This window comes from Aulostomus chinensis, chromosome 1 (genome assembly GCF_037954235.1).
Source record: "Aulostomus chinensis isolate RoL2024-O1b breed Wild chromosome 1, RoL_Achi_v1.0, whole genome shotgun sequence".
Classification (NCBI taxonomy): domain Eukaryota; kingdom Metazoa; phylum Chordata; class Actinopteri; order Syngnathiformes; family Aulostomidae; genus Aulostomus; species Aulostomus chinensis.
Genome location: NC_141320.1, coordinates 57,011,826 through 57,031,380, shown reverse-complemented (window position 1 = coordinate 57,031,380; position 19,555 = coordinate 57,011,826). Strand labels below are relative to the sequence as shown.

The following is a 19,555-nucleotide window of genomic DNA, read 5'->3' as shown; positions in this document are numbered from 1 at the left end:
CTGGTGTTGGGTGGTGATGCGGCTGGTGTCACAGATGCGCAACAGAGGAACCCTCACAGGCTCCTAAGGGTGCCCACCCAACCTCCTACTGAGACGAAGCCTCATTGATAATGCGGCGTCTTATTTTAGCAGTGTAACGGATGGAGTTGCAGTACTATTACGGTACACTACCTACTTCCAACTAAAACCTCCATAGTAAGAAAGACAAATCAATAATGAACTGTACAACACCTTTTTATTGAGACCAGGTACATACACATTAAAGTCACACACACGCTCACACAAACACACACGCACACACACATTCATCTAATCACCAGGAGTAGAAGTAATATACCGGGATAAACAATGCTTGTTAAACTGAGAGTAAAAATACTCCAACAAACCTGTAATGGACACAATTATTGTTATGACTAGAAAGCAACATCAAGCAAAATCAGCAAGTATCTACACACACGTCACTCAAGTATTTACATCTCACTTTCAGTGCCATAGCAACCGACGCTAAGACCCTGATCACATGGTGCCCGATCGAATGGCTTTATGAGCTCATGACAGGCTCCAATAAACAGATGACAAACGTGAGGGAATGGAGATACGAGTCAGCATCATGCAAATCTACAAACGGCATTATCGTCATCGTCAGAGTGCAGCATCTGCAAAACCTCAGAGCTCTGCTCCTGCAGCAAAGACAGTTAATACAATCAATGACAAGTGCAAAAAACATTTCTGTCCATTAGCGAGCCCGTAAACAAGTAAGACGCACGACTTTCACTTGATAGATTCTAGAGAGTTCTTCAACTAAGTCAGTTGTTTGAGGTTCCATTCGAGGTTTATTTTAAAGCCGCATTATGTGTATTTTTTTTTTGGGGGGGGCCAAATTGTAGCAGCAGAGCAACAGAACAAACAGGGTTTGATGTCTCAGCAACAGTCAAGCTGAAGCAGGAAGGGGCTCCCAATAGATGAAGTCTTTCACCCTTGAGCCACTAGATGTCAGTAACCTCCTCGGTTACACCGGAACTGGCTACAAAACCAAAACAGAGGCCTTAAAAAGAGGCTAAAGCACCTGCAGTTTGAGTACAGCTCCTAACAAAGCGAGACGGCGAGGACTCAAAATTCACACAGAAATGGATTTTGCGGTACACAATCACAATGCAACGAGAGTCCAGAGGTAATACAACCCCCAGTTGGGATACAAGAGCAATGTCACTCACAAAGGTCAGATAAAAGTAGCAGAGCTGTATACATTAACAGAATATGTGTAACTCCTTCTGCCATCGGTACATTCAGCATTGTACAAGCTCCTTCTGTTTACATGAGGGATAGATCAAAGCACACACACACACACACACACACACACACACACATCACTGATTAGTGATCTATCGATCCTGATTATTGATCCTGTATCGGATACCCATCGCTGACCTCCAACATTTACCAGACTCAACTCTTCCTCAAGCAAGTCACTGCCATTAAGCGCAGCAGCAAATGCTTATAAGCTAGAATTAATAGAACCACTTCCTGATCTTACATTTCACATTAAAAGCTATTCACCAACACAAATGGTTAAACTCCACTTGGTGGTAGGCTTTTATTTTGAAATATCAACAGGAAGTCTGTTGTGTCAGATGTGCGTATTAAAGGGTTGGTTGGACAGAGTAGGACAATGGAGCCACAGATTCTGATGATACACAGGAACAAATGTGCCTGAACACATTTAAGGTGCAAAGGGACATACTACATCCACTCTGGATGACAGGAAAATACACAACAAAATATAAATGCAACACTTGTACTTTTGCAGTAGTAATACCTGAAACATTTGTTCTTCATGCCCAAAGATTCTGATAGTATTAGTATAAACGTTTGAATGTTGAACTTCTACGGAAATTTTCCTGCAAAAGTGTCTGCAGTCTATTTCCCACGACGAATTTCAAGTCCCTGCATTGTTTGAGACCCATGCTAGATAGCTTAGCACAATGAATGGTAATGGATGGGAAGTGTTAGCTGGTTGTTGTGGGGCTCTATCGTCTTTCCTAAAAATGGGCGTGTGTCTCTAAGTGTTGCATCTATTTCCTGTTTCAGTGTAGGTTCACGCCGATGATGCGTGCACAACACACATGTTTACTTTAAACATGTATGATGACGTAAACTACCCTCAGGTAGCCACATGTAACAATGTGTATTTGTACTAGCAAGAGTTAAAGAGACATAAGGACAATAGAACAATGAATCCATGAGTACTTTGGTATTTGAGTCCAATTCATCATCAGAAAAGTACTTTATGTTATTGTGTAGTTTTCAAGTTGTGTGCATCCATTTTTTTGAGAGGAAAGACGACACACCGAAGATGAAGAGGCCACTGACTGGTCTGGTCCTGGGGGGTCCTGGGGTGGGGGGTGGGGTGGCAGTGTGGGGGGGGGGTGGCGAGTGGTTCTAGGACGTCCTGAGTAAGTTGCTAAACACTGAAAGGAAAAAGAACACAGTGATGAATCAGATGAATTCAGTACCAACAGTTCACCACTAGATGTCACGCTACACCAGCACAGCTAAGTACATACTACATACTAAGTAAGTATGAAGCTCAGTCGCCTCATAAAAAAACAACACTGCGAACATTTTGGAGGCATGGAGTCAGCAGACAGGTTTAAGAACAACGGCATTCATTCATGAGGCACAAGTTTTTCCTTGCAGGACCTTATTTAACCCTCCGTGTAGCCTTACAGGCAGGAAAAAAGGAAGCAAAGCCTGATGACTTGTTAAAACTCCTCCCCCGGTTGATTGACAGCTACCTTAGAGAGTAGAGCTACAAATAACCCTCAGGCTTTGCTCCCTACCTGTCAGACTGAATTGAGGGTTAAAAGGTGTTGGCTGTATTTATCAATTTAGCAGCTGAATATGTTTCTAAGGTGTGTCAGCGGCGTCACCCTCACAGGTGTAAATAATAACATCGTGAATCGCATCACAGATATTTTTCTAAACTGTTGAGCTCTGGTGGCCCCGCCTCCTCACAAATCCACAACCACTGAAGTGAAACATCAATGATTGGGGCAGCAACTCGGCGCAGATGTACTGTTTCCTGTCCACATGCTGCCATTTGATGACTTTTGAGTTGATTCATTTGTATTTATTGTTCAAAAAATATATCAGAGAGAACCTTGAGGATCCGACTGAGTGCCGTGATGTCCTTTGCCGCTCTCTGGGTCGGCGCCTCCCTGAATCTTGAAACACAGTTTCTTCTTCTGGTAGGCGAAGTAACTGGATGCTGCCCCCAGCAGAGCCACTCCGATGGCGCTGACGACTCCTGCAATCGGTCCAGATCCGGCTTCTGCTGCGGGACATAACCAGCATGTTAAAACTTGACGCTTGCTAGAGTGCCATTACAGTCTACAGACACACACACACACACACACACACACACACACACACACACACACACACACACACACACACACACACACACACTTAAATTAATTTGTTTACAGATGCTTACTGAGCTCATTGTGATGCACTAATATAGCTCTTTAAAGAACCTGATCGACTACTGGAATTTGTAGTAACACCAGTTCTCCACTAGATGGTGACAGATGGCTCGTAAAGACAACCAGACTCTACTTGCTCCGACAAAACAAACCAGAAGACCAGAAAGACAAAAGAGGACATGTGGGTCAGCTGAGAAAATATAAGCCAGACAAACCCTTTAGAAGTGGAGTGAGAAAACGGTGTATTGACACCGAGGCTGCAGGGCGGGGTGGGGCGCGCACACACACACACACACACACACACACAGTTGGCTGGCACTGCTTTAAAACCAAAGTGAGTCATGGAGGAGAGGTGTGTCTTGTGATGCCTGCTAAAAACAGGGCGTTGACAGAGAGAGAGAGAGAGAGAGAGAGAGGAGGATCCCAGGCTTCAGCAGGATGACTTACTGCTGGAATATGCTGAGCATGTGGACCGAAGCCCCCGTACACACACGCACCACACCTGAATTCACTCATCAAAGCACGATACAATGACACTTCAGTTCTCTAGCTTTTATTCGCAAATTGATGCCAGTTCCAGGAGAGAGAGTGAGAGAGAGAGAGAGAGAGAGAGAGAGAGAGGGTGTGTGTGTGTGTGCGTGTGTGACAATTTGCTTACATAGCTAAAAACACAAAAAAGTGATGGACAGTGGTTTTAATAGGAGTTACACTCCGGAATGTTCCTATGATGTTACAGAGGCAAAAAATGATTCAAATAAAAAGAGAACAATGAGCGCTAGAAAGGGGACATTTTGTCTGAACACACCAGAGTCCATGAACGGTCACGAGGCTTCAGAATCTCCTCAAATCTTGGGATGATAGCTCGCTGTTATCATTAGTAGCGTCTTTAAATTCAAACAAACTTCTAAAATGAAGTCTGCTGCCAGTTACCAAGGAGGACAAGAGGACTAGTCAGCAGAAGTGCCACAGGCGTCACACCATCATGTGATCAGACTGATGGGAGCTGAGTCTGACTCAAGAACACGCTGGGTATGCTAGCCATGATCAAGGCGTGTCCTGACACGACACCGGAACTCACACGTGTTCATCAGCACCCTCTTACGAGTCAGGAACTGAGCGCCTCCTCCCCCTCACCCCTGATGTTTTTCACTAATTCATCAGGCATTTCCTGTCTCACAGGCTTGTTTATATCATATAACCCACCAACAACAAACTACTACCGCTAACTAGCATAGCATATGGAGGACTAACCGCTGACCCGGGCCCTGGTTCCATCCCCTGAGGGCATGTAAAAGTCTGGGACAACAACCAGCATCCAACATGAAACCATTTCAGCTTCAAAAAAGTACCTGCACGAACACACACACACACACACACACACACACACACACACACACACACACACACACACACGAGATGGTAATAGCCAAGAGCAAAACAATAATAACCATAAGTTTTAAACTGAAGATCACATTCAACTGTGAGCTCGATCCAAATCATGAATGTGAAGAAAGAGATGAAAAACTAACATTCGGGAGGTGGAGCCTAACCTCAGTCTAACAGGTATAATCTCACTTTTCACAAGTCGCCGCGTATTTGTAACAAACCAGGCACTGTTAGCAAGGAGCCACACACTCCCTCCACGTGCATTTTATCTAAGTTCCTTGGTGATAAACAAAGACTAGCACTAAAGTTGCGGCGGGTGTTTCTGATAACTTGTCCACTCGTGCAGTTGAAGTCCAGACAGAGTTGAAACCAAACGGATCTCAGTGACTTAAAACAAGGGAAGCCAGCAGCAGGGGTAATCAGTATGTCTCTCACAAATCACAATCCTTCCTCCGACGCTCTTTTGTTTCAAGTCAAGGTCTAATTTCTGAGCGTAGCCTGAGGCCCGAAAGCCCGACGGAATGGAAGCTAGTTTCCTGGCATTGCTTGCAGCAGGTCCATGGCCCTCTCTAACAGAGGTAGGAACATTTGCTTTATGTTGGACATCCAAATATAGAATTCCTCTGGCATGTTAGCATTTAGCATCTTCAGGATTTGTCCCCACGGAATGTCTGGATCTGCAACGACACAAAATCGTAGCAGAGTTTTAGCCAGAGGGACCAGACCAGGGGTTGGAACAACACTACTTAAGCCCCCTAACAGAGCTTTCCTATCCAGTCCTAACAGTCCCTCAGTGCAGAGCTACACCACGACAAAGAGCTTGCAAGGCTTTCAAGGCCTCAGGGAGGAAGGTTAACAGCCAGGTGATGGAGGAGTGTAGAACAATTAGAGCACCAACACATCTGTTGGATCAACTTCCTCCCAAACAGGAAACAGGAAATTCCCAACGACAGCTCAAGAAAGATCCACTCCAGCGGGAGTGTGAGTGATGCCAGAGTGACACTGGCAGAGGGAAGAGACAAAGACAGGAAACACAGAAGAAGCAGAGGGATTTACCTTGAGGCTGATCAGCACCACCTGCAAAAAAACACAGAACCACATTACTGAACGTGTTACTCAGAATCTTTTTCACAACTCTTCTTATCTAGAGAGGAGTCTCCACAAAGGATGCACCCGTCCTGGTATGGGTGCCTGCCTGGGTACTGGTCTGACCGGAGGATCAGGCTCATAATTTGACAGAATGAGATCAGCTCTCAAAACTGAAGCTTAGCTTAAGCACACAAAGTTGATTTACGTTAAAATGTACCAGGAATATCATGCTGAGCTTTGCGTCAACCAAAACGTTTGCTACTTCCTTCAAAAAAAGGTATTTTCTAACGAGCAAAAAATAATAGGGTCTTCGCCTGAAGTACCTTCAGGCTCAGGCCCTAATTAAGTTTAGGGGAATTATTGCCATCTGGTTTTTGGAGGTCGGGCTTATTATTTCATATGTAAAGACCGCTGAGTGATTGGCGGCTTACGATTGTCATTATTTCCCCATGTCTGATAACTCTGAATAGTCAGCGAGTGTGGTACGAGTGTGTCAGACATGTTGGAACACACCAGAGAACAGGCTCAGTCACGTGAGACACTTTTCTAGCGCGATATCGCAAGGTGGCCACTCGTGATCGAATCATTCAGGGTGAGTTTGAAGACGGTCTACAAGTCCCTGAGGAGGTTCATAACCAACGTTGAGAGCGCAGGACAGACAGTCAGACACAAATACGTACCATGAGAATCATAGTCCCCTGCACCACCTGAAGTCCAAAGACAAGAAAAAATATCAAGTCATACATTTGGAATTCCTGCTTTTACTTCCTGCCGTCTAAAGAAAAGTACTGAAACAAGCTGGCTCTTGAAACAGACACATCCGATCAGTATTGTTCTGTTTTTTTTTCGCATAGGCTCTTTTTCCTTCTGCAAAAGGAAAACTGTAAGGAACTGAGGCTGACATCAAACCGCAGATCTGAAAACCAACCATGTGTCTCTAATTATACACAGAGGCTGTGGCTTTTTATCCCCCCCCCCACCACCCCCCTCTCCTTTGGACAAAGAACTGCTCATTCCTTCCATTATTTGATTAGACAAAGAAAAATCCTCCAAAACAACCTCCACTTCTTTGTCTTAGCGTTAGGACTCCTTTAAATGTGAAAATGGAGATCTTTTTTTTTTTTTTTAAAGAGAGCAGGAGGGAAAAAAAGTGTGTTTGGCAGCAGACGTCCGCAGCTGAAAACTAGCTTTACCCTCTCTCGTGGACAGGATACGTCTAATAGCTTCAGCACACATTCTAGCGGTGCACTTTGTCGATAACTTTGTTTTAACAACTAGAAGTCAGACGAGAGTTGGTCATACACGGCTTGGCTGAAATATCCGTGACCCCGCCTCAGTGGTAGCGAGGAACAACAAGACACAATAGAAGTGAGCTGAATACCGAGTGTACATGCAGAAAACCCAAAAATGACACAAGATCGCACGCGGTAATCGTGCAGGAGTTAAATCTTCCCTCTGCTGAGAATGGGGAGCTAAGTTTGAGCTTGTGGTGTAGTTCTGGGATTGGGCAGATGTTCTCCAACTTTGGTGACATTTGTAGAAGTAGCTGGCAGCAGCAGATGGAGGACTTACCTCCTCCTGTATTACCCCCCTCAGGCTTGTAGCTCCCGTCATTGACATCAAACAAGTCAGAGTCGTCGAAGGTTCCACCACCTCAGAGAGAACGCATGCGCCGTGATTACTTACAGACATTCATCAGGACAAAAGCCCCGGTGTTTGTAAGAGTAGGTGTGACTCAGTATCTTACGAACATATATGCAGTACTGCAGTAATACATGAGCCAGCTTACCTCCTCCACCCCCACTTGGTGGGACTACAGGTGTGTCCGGTTTAGGTTTGAGTTCTGTATGAATAAAGACATGACATTAAGATATATTAGACTTTATTGGCCATTGGCCCCCAGTCACTGGCCTCCCTGCAGGCCAGTCTCTAGGGTGATAATCAAGGTTTAGAGACTACTATGGGGCCCCTCGATGGCTGAGTACTCTAAAAGGTTTCAGTTCAGTTCAGGGGGACCATGAGTTTTGGGTGAACATGACTGATCGAGACAAAAATGATTGGGAATTCTTCTGATATTGCCCATGAATGCTAAGACCCAACAAGCGCTGTTTCCCTCTGGGAACATTATGTACGACCATCTGGTAATTTGTTGAGAATTAGAAGAATGATCACACTAGAGAGGAAAACTTTCTCCAAAACATTCAAAAATATTCTAAAGATGTTTGTGTCTCATTTAGTTATGGACTTTGAATTCTGGACTCAAGTTACTCAGTCTTACTGACTGCTTAGTTTTGTAGTTCTCCACCCATTTCTTGTTTCATCATCAGCTGAGCGTATTTGAGTTGGGTTGTCAGAGCCAGTTTTTGTCAGATCCTTAGGTATCGTCCCTGCAGATTTTCGATGAATTTAACAGACTCTTTAAAAGTTCTATCATTTAATTTGACATCGTAAGTTAGCTGCCCTGCTAACAGGGAACTAGAATATGGGGCAACTAACTGAATCAATCGGCCATTTTCTGCTTGTTGGACCCAAGACTACATCATTTCCACAATTGACTAATTCCTCCTCAACCATCTTAATCAGTTGATCATCAAAGAATTGGCACTGGTGACACCTCTCTCCCAAGCTCACCTGGACCCAGAGCATCTTCTAGATCCAGTCCAAAGCCATCTGTAATACACACAAATACACAACATCAAACAGGATGTGATCCAGGCCAGACTCTGTTTACTGGCCAGTGAAGGACGGCTATCATTTTAACTAGGAGGTGAATTCAGGCTAGCGTCAGGAATCAGTAGGGTGTAGGATGAAGGCTTCCTACCAGAATCTCCGGATGTTGGTTTCTTTGGCTTGGCAGGGTCTAGGTGATCCAAAAAAAAAAAAATCACAAATCATCTTGATACCAACGCAAATTTGTACTCTTCTGAGGATGAAATGTGTAAACACAGTAACAACGTGAGATTTGGTGCAGTCAAGTTGCGGAAGACCAGCAGTCTGGCCGCCCCAGCAACAGGTGCCCTGGCGAATGATGCCCTGGGCTGGGAAATCCCACCAGAGTTTCATAATGTCAAATTCAAGGATGTAAACCATTCGGCTCAGTTATTCTGAAGTCCAGAACAAGGCACACAATGGTTACCACTGCTCTCTATGTTAATCAAAAGTGTATCTCAGGTGTAATGCGACCCTGACCACTTGTCTTCCTTCAACAACCAGGTGAGCTGCACCTCTGGGGACTGCTATCATAAACTGACTTGAGTATTTAGGCCACAGATCTGGTGAGGTGAGATCTAACGCTTTTCTGCTAAGGAAAAAAACTTGATCTCATTCGTCCGTCTGACTCAGTCTCTGTTCCTCCTTGGTACTCTGGCCAGGCAAGTTTATAACTATAGATTGTAAAAAGACGCAACAAGTACAGTCAGAGAAAGAGATACCAGCTTACCGGGATCTCCAGATGTTGGCTTCTTGGGTTTAGGCTCTGGGTCATCTGTAGTCAAAGGATTGATTTAGACAAAGACACAAATAATTTTTTTCAAACTCTGAAGGCTTGAACTCTACTGAGGATGGGATGAGAGAATGAAGAGTCCAAACTCTTCCTGTCCTGATGTGTCTGCTTTCAGTATTACCGAAACTCTGTGAAAACTGAAACAACTCTGTCTAACCTCTGCTACTGTAGCATGTATGAGGCTGTGTAGCGATATACAGCAGGTCTAGTGATGGTGCCGAGGAGGTGTGTTGAGTTACCTGGTCCAAATGCATCCAGAAGGTCAAGGCCATCTGGAAAGAAAGCAGAAGACCTGTAATACACAGACTAGTCCGAACAAAGCATGTGATGCAACTTGGAGGTGAGTCTGGTCCAGAGTAGAGTCATACCCCATGATTACACCTGCTGTGCCTGTCTGTTACGCAGTTGGTCCAAAGGTAAGAATGACAAGGATGGTAGAGTTCAGGAGCCAAAGAAGAGTAGGCCCATGAGAGCAGTGTAGAGGTTCTACTTCCTAAGGGTTGATGAAAATGTCTGGACCTACCCTGTGCATGTCAGCATTGACCATCTTCATGAAAAACTAATCTTGCTGACACACACAGTATTGTTGAGTACTGGTACTGAAAACTTTATTGTAGACCAGCACGTCAACGCTACGGGGACTGTGAGTGGACCTCCACTAAGGCCGCTGGCCCACGATGATGGGCACACTTCAAGATTTAACACAGTTTGTAAGAGGTCACCAGACCACGAGGAGTCCTTCCTGTTAGAACACGTCGGACTGGTACCAGTTTGATGGGCTCTCATGTCACCAGAGCTGACAGCTATAAATAACATACCAGCTGCTGCGGGCCAGTATCTGGGTCACTGCTCTGCCCCTCACTGGTGAACCTACAGTGACTTCAGGTAGATGTGAGGTGTTTTAATGCCTTCAAAGGTTCACTGCCATCTTTTGGAATGTACTGTTAGTGACTACTTCTCTGTACAGGTTCAGGATATGACATTCCTGATGACTACTCAGGTTTTTCTAATGGTGAAGGAGGTGACATCAGCTAGGGGACAAGTGCCTGTTACCAAGCTGCTGTGTCAGTCTAGCAAACTGCTGTCAAATGTTAATCCTCCAACAATAATTCAGTTTAAATAAGTACCCATGAACAACTGGAACTCCTTCACCCAACACTGTACTCAGGTTGATTGAAATACTTTCTGTATGGGTCATGAAGTATTTCATGCACTGTCGTATTTATTGGGAGGGGTTGTTGTTTGACCAGTATCCACACTTACCGCTGACAACGTCTACTTTTCAGTTCTCAAACATGAAAGGTCTCTCTCAAAGTGTTGAGCTTATTCGTTTGTTCAGTGTACAAATGAGCCGTGCAATGTGAGGGTTGATTTTCGTAAGATTACTATACAATCACTTATTGCGATTGAGATTTCCAATTTCCATTGTTACTGTAGGTTTTGAGCAACAGCAGCAGTGGGACTCGACTCAGTCAGACCTGGACTCCTGCGGTACGAGTGTAAAAAAGTGCAGAAGTACAAACCGTCATTTTTAGGCGGCTCCGGGGCCTTCGGAATCTCTTTGGGCTTTTCAGGTGTCGGAGCTACAGGGACAGAAAAAAATTTAATGACATTTGCTGACTTTTGAATTCCTCCTCGAGTCATATTTCCTTAAGTTTGTCATCCCGGGTGACGCCTGGAGTTACTGCGGGAATACTGCAAAACCAGCTCTTGTTGAAACAGCCAATAACACTGGCCTGCCAAGAAAAAAAGGTCAAGCATGTGATAGGTGATCCTCGGGTAGTTTGCTCTGCAAAATCCAAAAATCATCCTCATTTTGTCCAATCAGGTCAAGTTTTTGAGATATGGGGTTGTAAAATAATTTTTATTAACTCCCTTTATTACTATTTACTACCTTTTATTTTGGACAATGTGCTTCACAAAAAGCAAGCATTTTATCTAACAAACTTTAGAAAATAATGATTATACATTAGCCAAAAGCTAATCATGGATGAAGGGCCTTTTTCTCCTGTGCTGAGTAGCCACCATGTCCATTTTAAACACCAACAGTAGTCGCCAAGAAAATTCACATCCCACCGGCCTTGGTAGCGTTCTTCCATGACACAAATGTCCTGGTGGAAGCGCTCTCCCTGTTCCTCACTGAAGTCTCCACAGTTTTGAGGGAAATAGTCCAAGTGAGACCGGAGAAGCGCATTTTGACTGACATGTGAGCCCTTCATTTTTGAAAGTTCTTCAGGAGTTCGTCGACTTCTTTCTCATATTCCGCACTCCGATTGTTTCAAAGAAAGTTTGTAATTACTGACTTAAGTGACAACCAACCAAGACTGGGCCAGCTAAAGCCTTGTTTTTCTTGAATTAGTACTATTTGAGGGTCAAAACGTGCACTTATCATATCTTAAAAACTTGACCCGATCAAAGCAAATCGGTGTTATTTTTGGATTCAGCGCACCAAAATATACACAAATCAGGTGAAAAACATTTGACCTTTTTAAAAAAGATTTTAAACGCAGGTCAGTGTAATGCGTGTGTGCGCTCCACACCAGCGGAGGTGACTAAAGGGAAGATACGCACCTCAACGGCTCCATTCAACTATCATCTATCATGACACCTTTCTACTGTGTGACTTTTACAGGATTTTTCCAGGTTTTTCGAGCCAAAATAAAGCCTATAAACAGTTACTCACCTGGGTCAAGGGCATCGAACAGGTCAAATTCTGCAAGAAAACAACAGACAGCACGTTAGCACAGGCTTTCTGCTTGACCCACGCCCATTCCCAGGAGCCTTGAGATCATGAACACATCGGTATCAGGACGATTTCTTCTGCAGTAGATATTTCCAGCTATATCATGTTTTCACTTAGGGAAATATTCCAATCCGTCACTTTTACCGCGTGTTTCCTAGTAATAACTGGAATATAATCCTATGTATCATTTTAAAATAGATCTTCTCTCTTACATTCAGGTTTTTACTTGTTTATTTCCCTTGCTGACTTCAAATATTGCTCCATACACTTTCCAAAACGGAACAATTTCTGACTCATTTTACATTTGCAGTGATTAGCAGTGAAGTGCGTGTCCTCATATCCTGCCAGTGAAGCAGAAACTTTTCACTGAGCTGAAGCAGAGCCATCATAGCAGCGAGCAGTGAAGCCAGCAATGCTGATCAGGCATTCCCCCTATGCACTGGAAGTCAGGCTTAGTTGTGAAAAATTTGCTATTAGTGGACCTCTAAGATGGAGTGGCTATTCTCTAACTCAAGTGATAAATGTCTGCTGCCCTCTCCAAGGACCGCCTGGCCCAACAACAACTATGTTTCTGGGGGGGAACCCCAGAGCAGAACTAGGCCTGCAGTTTCACGTGAGCACCTCCCCCGCCCAGAGGAAGACAAACGTGACACAGCCTGCAAAAAAAACAGCAGAGCATTCCCTCCTGTGTGTGATGCCTTCAGAGTCAAGACATGTGTGCAGTGTTTGGGTGTTGGTCTGAGTCATGTCGGATATTTGGGGGTCGCTATGACTACGCCGTGGCTAAACTGAGTAGCTTTGAAACACGAGTCGCTTTTGAAACTCTGAGTTGTTCTGCCACAGACAAGCACGTGGTTAGAGGTTTTATAAGATAGAGCAGAATGGGGACGCTGCGGCAGACAGACATCCCAGCATAAAGACACAGCATGGTGACGTAGGAGCTCCTCCATACACAGTTCTACCAGCTGCTGCAGGCGCAGTAACACCAATTCACTTCATCAAATACTACTTATACTTCAACCTCATAAACTTTCCAGCGTTAAAGTGTCTCTGTCTCGTGAACAAGGAAGCACCTTTACCCCCACACCCAAACACACAGAAACTGTCTTGTACTCACATCTTGTACACTTTCTGACCTCCATTACTGTTTGAACACACAAAACTAATTTGAAACAATTAACACAAAATACAATTCATCTGAAACAATTTGCATTAAATGTGCATCCTCATCACTCAAGGGCTGAACAACAAAAAACAAAACTCCACGGTGCATTTAGGTACAGCTGGTTAACTCAGAAATCTTTACTGAAATGGCTAAGGTTGTATTTTTAAAAAAGGGAACATTAAACGCATCTGATTTTTGTTTTCTATGTTCAAATGTCGTAATGAAAGAAGGAAGGAAGTAGAGAAAAATATTCCAATCTCAATCAAATAACCATATCAAAGTGTTATCGACAGTTAGCGGTAAACCTGAGCCTGTGGTGGCACAGCAGTTTAGTTTCCGTGATAGTATACCCTCTTAAAAAAAGACACATGATAAGTTCAGTATAATCACTTAAAATGGTGCAAAAGACATGCTAACATATTGACATAGTTTTTCTTTTATGTCAGCTAATATGAAAATAAAGGAGCTGCATAGTGGCCAGCAGTCAACCTGTCTCTCTACCACCACCATCAGTTTTTAGAAGCAAACATTAGATCCTTAACGAGGAAGAGTTAGTAACTACAGAGGAAGAGTTAGTTACTACAGAATAACAGTTAGTAACTACAGAGAAACAGTACTTATAGAGGATGGGTTAGTAACTACAGAGGAACAGTTAGTTGCTACAGAGTAACACTTAGTAACTACAGAGAAACAGTAATTATAGAGGATGGGTTAGTAACTACAGAGAAACAGTTAGTTACTGCAGAGTAACACTTAGTAACTACAGAGAAACAGTTAGTAATTATAGAGGATGGGTTAGTAACTACAGAGAAATAGTTAGTTACTGCAGAGTAACACTTAGTAACTACAGAGAAACGGTACTTATAGAGGAACAGTTAGTAACTACAGAGGAAGAGTTAGTTACTAAAGAGTAACAGTTAGTAACTACAGAGAAACAGTTAGTATATATAAAGAATGGGTTAGTAACTACAGAGGAACAGTTAGTTACTACAGAGTAACAGTTAGTAACTACAGAGAAACGGTACTTATAGAAGAGCAACAGTTAGCTCTTACAGAGGAATAGTTAGAAACTACAGAGGAAGAATTGGTTACTACAGAGTAACAGTAAGTAACTACAGAGGATTACTTAGGTACTACAAAGCAACAGTACATTAGTAAATATACATAAACAGAATTTATATGTTAACAGTTAGTAACTATACATAAACAGAAGGTACATATGAATAGTTGGTAAATATACAGGAATGGTTAGAAGTTATAAATACATAGTCATTGTACAGTAATGGTTAGAAGTTATGAATAAATAGTCACTGTACAGTAACGGTTAGAAGTTATACATGAATAGTTAGTTACTGTTGAGGAACAGTTAAAAGTTATATATAAACAGTTAGTAACTGTACATACAAAGCTAGAAGTTATATATGAACAGTTGTCAATTACGTAAACAGAAGTTATATGTGAACAGTTAGTAACTACTCTTAAAGCAGAAGTTATATATAAATAGTTAGTAACTATAGAGGAATGGTAGAAGTAATATATGAACAGTTAGTATCTACACTTAAAACAGGAGTTATATATGAACAGTTAGTAACTATACAGGAATGGGTAGAAGTTATATATGAACAGTTGGTAAGTATGCATAAATGATTAGAAGTTAGAAAAGAATAGTTAGTAACTTACAGGAATAGTTCAAACTTATAAATGAACAGTTTGTAACTATAAATGAAGAGTTATAAGTTACAGCAGCAGCAGTTCACAACACTGGTAGCATGTGACCAGCTGCAGGAGCTCTTGGGCGTATTTCAGTGGCGTCATTGATAAAAGGAGGTGTATCTGCTTTTACTTAAATCCCTAACTTTCGTACGTCTCATTTTAATCTCATGTTCTTCTAGTTGCCCCTCGTCTGCTTTTTGCATGTGCTCCTCTTTGAACAAATTTAACCAAGCACCTTTAAACCCTGTCTACAGCTGTTATAAGGGGGTATCGTGATTATCGCACACACAAACGCACGCATGCACGCACGAAGATTAAAGTATCAACACGCTCAGCTTGTATCAGGGTATCTTGAAGCTGACGGCGCGCCATCTTGTTTCGGTTGGCATGCCTGTGGTTAGCTGCTGCAGCCCTCAGCTTCCTCAGCAGAGGGTGTAATACATCACTATCATGCCAGCACTGTACTTTTATTCCTCTTCGTATTAGCGAGTGAGTCTGTTAGCTTCTGCCACATGTAACCTGCTTCAGTGCGTTAATATTTGATCGTTACATACTTCAGACCCTCACTTTACATCTGTACACTATATGGCCGAATCAAATGGGACTGACACACATGGCCACACACAGGTAACGGTTGAAGTGAAACACTAGAATAACTGGGTGGGAGAACTGGCTCAGACTGGCAACTGATCATGTCAGGCTCTCTCTGATTCAACTTTAGCATTGCATACCAAACTGATTACCTAGCGAGAGCCAAAGAAGACCAGGCTGATGGAGGCCGACTAAAGCCTGAGCACGGTGTTGTTCAGCTATGCTAGTCCAGCTCTGAGTCAGAGTAGCATGTTTACGTCCAGATTCAAATCCAGTTTTAGCTGATACAACACAATCATCCCGCTTTTGAAAACAACATGTAAAGAGCCTTTTGTTTACTTGAGCTCAGTGTTTGTGGATATCAGAAAATGCATGTAGAATTGATCTGTCAATAGCTAATTATCAATCACACTCTATACACACTGCAATTAAATATTGGTGACAATTTCCACTGAAGGTAAAGCACGTATCTGATTGTTTATTTACTGTGATAACTACTTCTCCATGACAACTTCACACAGTTGCAACACTTCTCACAATGAAGAGATGCAGAAGGACTAGAAGGGATTCGGTAACCAAGCAACCACAACAACAGCAACAACAAAGGAGTTCAGAGCAACAGCCACATTGGACACATGGGCTCCACATCAAAATGGAGCGAATGACGGGGGTCCACCCACCACACAGGCATGAAACAGTCTTGTAACAATCAAGAAACAGTCTTGTAACAATCAAGAAACAGTCTTGTAACAGTCAAGGAACAATCTTGTAACAGTCTTGTAAACGTCTTGTAACACTCAAGAAACATATTTGTGACAGACAAGGAGCAGTCTTGTAACAGTCATGAAACAGTCTTGAAACAATCAAGAAGCAGTCTTGTAACAGTCATGGAACAATCTTGGAACGGTCTTGTAACAATCAAGAAACAATCTTGTAACAGTCAAGCAACAGTCTGGAAACAGCCATGAAACAGTCGTATAAAACTCAAGCAACGGTCTTAAAACAGTCAAGCAAGGGTCTTGTAACAGTCAAGAAAAAGTCTTGTAACAGTCATGGAACAGTCTTGTAACAGTCTGATAATACTCAACAGTCACTAAACCTATTTGGTTATTTAGTTCTTTAAATCTTTCACTGCTCTGCATCACCTCTGCCTCAAGTAAATGATGAAAATTTCACTCTTTCCATGTTTCAGTGTACATGAATGTGTGTGTGTGTGTGTGTGTGTGTGTGTGTGTGTGTGTGTGTGTGTGTGTGTGTGTGTGTTGGAGGAGGGGTAGAGCACAGGCCTAGTGGTTCAGACTTGTAACTCTCATGAGCTGTATAAATCCACCAAACCCCCCGGACTCAAACAATCTTGAACTAAAAGCCTCTTTCCCTGGACGAGAGAGAAACTAGCTCCCAGAAACTTTTCCTGCCTCCTTCAGAAGGAGAAGTAGTAGAAACCCTCCAGTTAGAATCACTGCAGGGTTTCAGGGGCATGCAAACAAAAAGCTTACCGTCTTGACAGAATGTCCCAATGAGGAGAGAGAGCAGCAGTAGCGTCCTGAGAGCAGACTTCATGTTTACTGGAACTCACAGCTGAGTGACTTGGTCGTGTGTTACCAGGTTAGCTTGGAGCTCTGAACTGGCTCTGGTGTCCGGTTACAGTCTGACTAGAGTCAACTTCACCAGGGAGGACTGGCACTGGGTGTGGCAATTCATAAAGCCATTAACCCTTCAGTGCGGAGCTGAAGAAAGTTGTGACAGGGACACACCCTCTACTCCTCCCACTCCCACTCCCACTACCACTCTCTGCTCTGTTGTCCTATTTTCCTAACACTTTCCATTCTAAATATGTGTGATTTGGGTCAAGACACACAATGAGTTCTTTTGAGGGGAGCTTTCCTGCTTTCCAAGAGTCTAGGACAAACCTTTCTCGTTGTTTAGCCAAAGTTGTGTAGAAAAGCAACAATTGTAGGACAACCAGATAAAACCAGCTGGTTGTGATTCTGGATGCTGTAGTCAAAGCAATACTCCAAAAAGCAGACTTTGCCTTTCAAGTATGCCCACCACAACCCAGGAAGAATAAAGACCAGTGTGTTTCTCTGGGATTACTGTTGTGGGGACTGCGAATCTATTCTGTTGTTTATAGACAGTGTGTCTGGCTGTGCGTCCTGGAGTCACAAAGAAGTAATGAAGGAAAAAGATGGAAGAATCAGACTCTTTTTGAGTACTTGTCTGTTCCCCTGATATGAGGAGGGTTGAAGAAACATGTTTCAGTATGACAGCATGGACGCTGAACATTTATCTTTTTAATGAAAAGGACACCTATCGAGGAGACGGTCTGGATCAGAGTGGGTGTTGTGGAGGTGCATGAGCTCTATCTAGTGTCAGGTTCGTGGGACGGCGGCTGCTCCTGGTTCAGGTGACTAAAGAAGACCTGAGGGGATCATTTCCATAGGTGGTCAGGGAGGCAGCTGATACTGGTTATACTGGTTCAGCATCCCTATGCTGGATGAGGCTGAAAGTCAAAAAGTGGCTATTAAACCATACTGAGGTGGACATTCCTGATTAACAGCTAGGCTAACGGTTGCTTGTGACTAGAGTGGGTGAAATCGACTGATTCGACTACTTCTGTCAATCTGTCCAGCCTCTGACTGCTTATGCAGTCAGGTACATCTCTTATCTCTACGCTGGTCTAGGTCGACAGACAAAAAGGAGCCATAAAACAATGCTGAGATGGACACTTTTCTGATTGACAGCTAAGCTAACGGTTGCTAACCAACAATAGAAAGTCCTCAAATTAGCAATTTTAGCTAATTGTAATTGTAATTGTAATTCTTAGTGTCTGACATCACTATGAAATATATGAAGACTCTGGCACTATGATGTTGACAGGAAATTCATCTGGTATCCTTTCTTTTAACTGTCTTATCCTCATAATTCACCTGTATGATCAGAGCTGATCTGACCCTGGGCCATGACCCTGAGGCTGGGAGTGAACCTGTGGCGTCTTCCTTAATTATTTTAAATTTGTTGCTTTATTGTTGTTTGCTGATAGTAAAACTGACACTTACAGTGCTGCATTGTCTAGGCGTATAGCTGCATATAAACTATGTGAAAGGTCACATTTGTGCAGTGTGTTCCAATAAAGTAGTGGTACTACCCCACATTACTAGTTTGACTGTTTATGAGGGGTGGGACTCAGAGGCTCTGGAGGAGCTGACTCATTCGCATCTCTCTACAGAACCTGGTGTCGTGGTATCTTATCTCTCTTTATCTTCACTCTCTTCAGTTGTAGTTGGATTTATTCATCCACCATGGGTTTTTTTTTTAATTAAATGAAATATGTTAAAATGGTGAGGGTAGGATGGAGCGGGAGATTGACAGGCGGATTGGGGCAGCATCTGCAGCGATGCGGTTACTAAACCGGTCTGTTGTGGTAAAACGAGAGCATCACCAAAAGACGAAGCTCTGGATTTATCGGTCAATCCACGTTCCAACCCTCACCTGTGGTCATGAGCTCTGGGTAATGACTGAAAGATCAAGATCATGAATAAAAGCGGCTGAAATTAGTTTCTTCTGCAGGGTGGCTGAGCTCTCCCTTAGAGGCAGGGTGAGAAGCTCAGTCATTCGGGAGGGACTCCGAGTAGAGCTGCTGCTCCTCCTGGTGAGGATGCCTCCTAGACGCCAGGTCTTTCAGGCATGTCCACAAGCGAATTCGCCATGTAAAACTTTTTACACTTTCAAATAGAAGCATCCATTATTCTTGATGTCGATTTCAGTCGTAACTACTCAAACAGTTCAAAGTTAAATACATTTGATCCTTTCTACACTTCAAGTAATTCAGTTTCAGTGATTGTGAGGTTTAGCAGGTTGCCATTGTTGCCAGTAGAGGCCTT

The 19,555-nt window shown here is 43.2% G+C and overlaps 1 protein-coding gene across 3 annotated transcripts; it reads right to left on the bottom strand.

Annotated features, from left to right (window-relative positions):
• Nucleotides 1–218: 218 nt before the first annotated feature.
• Nucleotides 219–17,405, bottom strand: cd99 (CD99 molecule). Of its 3 annotated transcripts, none has more exons than XM_086211282.1 (13): nucleotides 17,171–17,401; nucleotides 12,146–12,175; nucleotides 10,986–11,045; nucleotides 9,702–9,734; nucleotides 9,400–9,444; nucleotides 8,782–8,820; nucleotides 8,592–8,630; nucleotides 7,750–7,803; nucleotides 7,533–7,613; nucleotides 6,641–6,667; nucleotides 5,928–5,948; nucleotides 3,161–3,331; nucleotides 219–2,468 (listed from the first exon to the last, which is right to left on the bottom strand). In XM_086211282.1, exons 1-13 carry the CDS (start codon nucleotides 17,232–17,234, stop codon nucleotides 2,440–2,442), a joined length of 693 nt encoding a protein of 230 aa, XP_086067408.1. In that variant the 5' UTR covers nucleotides 17,235–17,401; the 3' UTR covers nucleotides 219–2,439. The 3 variants fall into 3 exon arrangements, with proteins under 3 accessions (XP_086067408.1, XP_086067332.1, XP_086067481.1); XM_086211206.1 differs by having other exon boundaries at nucleotides 3,161–3,334; nucleotides 17,171–17,400; XM_086211355.1 differs by lacking the exons at nucleotides 219–2,468; nucleotides 3,161–3,331 and adding an exon at nucleotides 3,393–5,548 and having other exon boundaries at nucleotides 17,171–17,405.
• Between the last annotated feature and the right edge of the window lie 2,150 nt (nucleotides 17,406–19,555).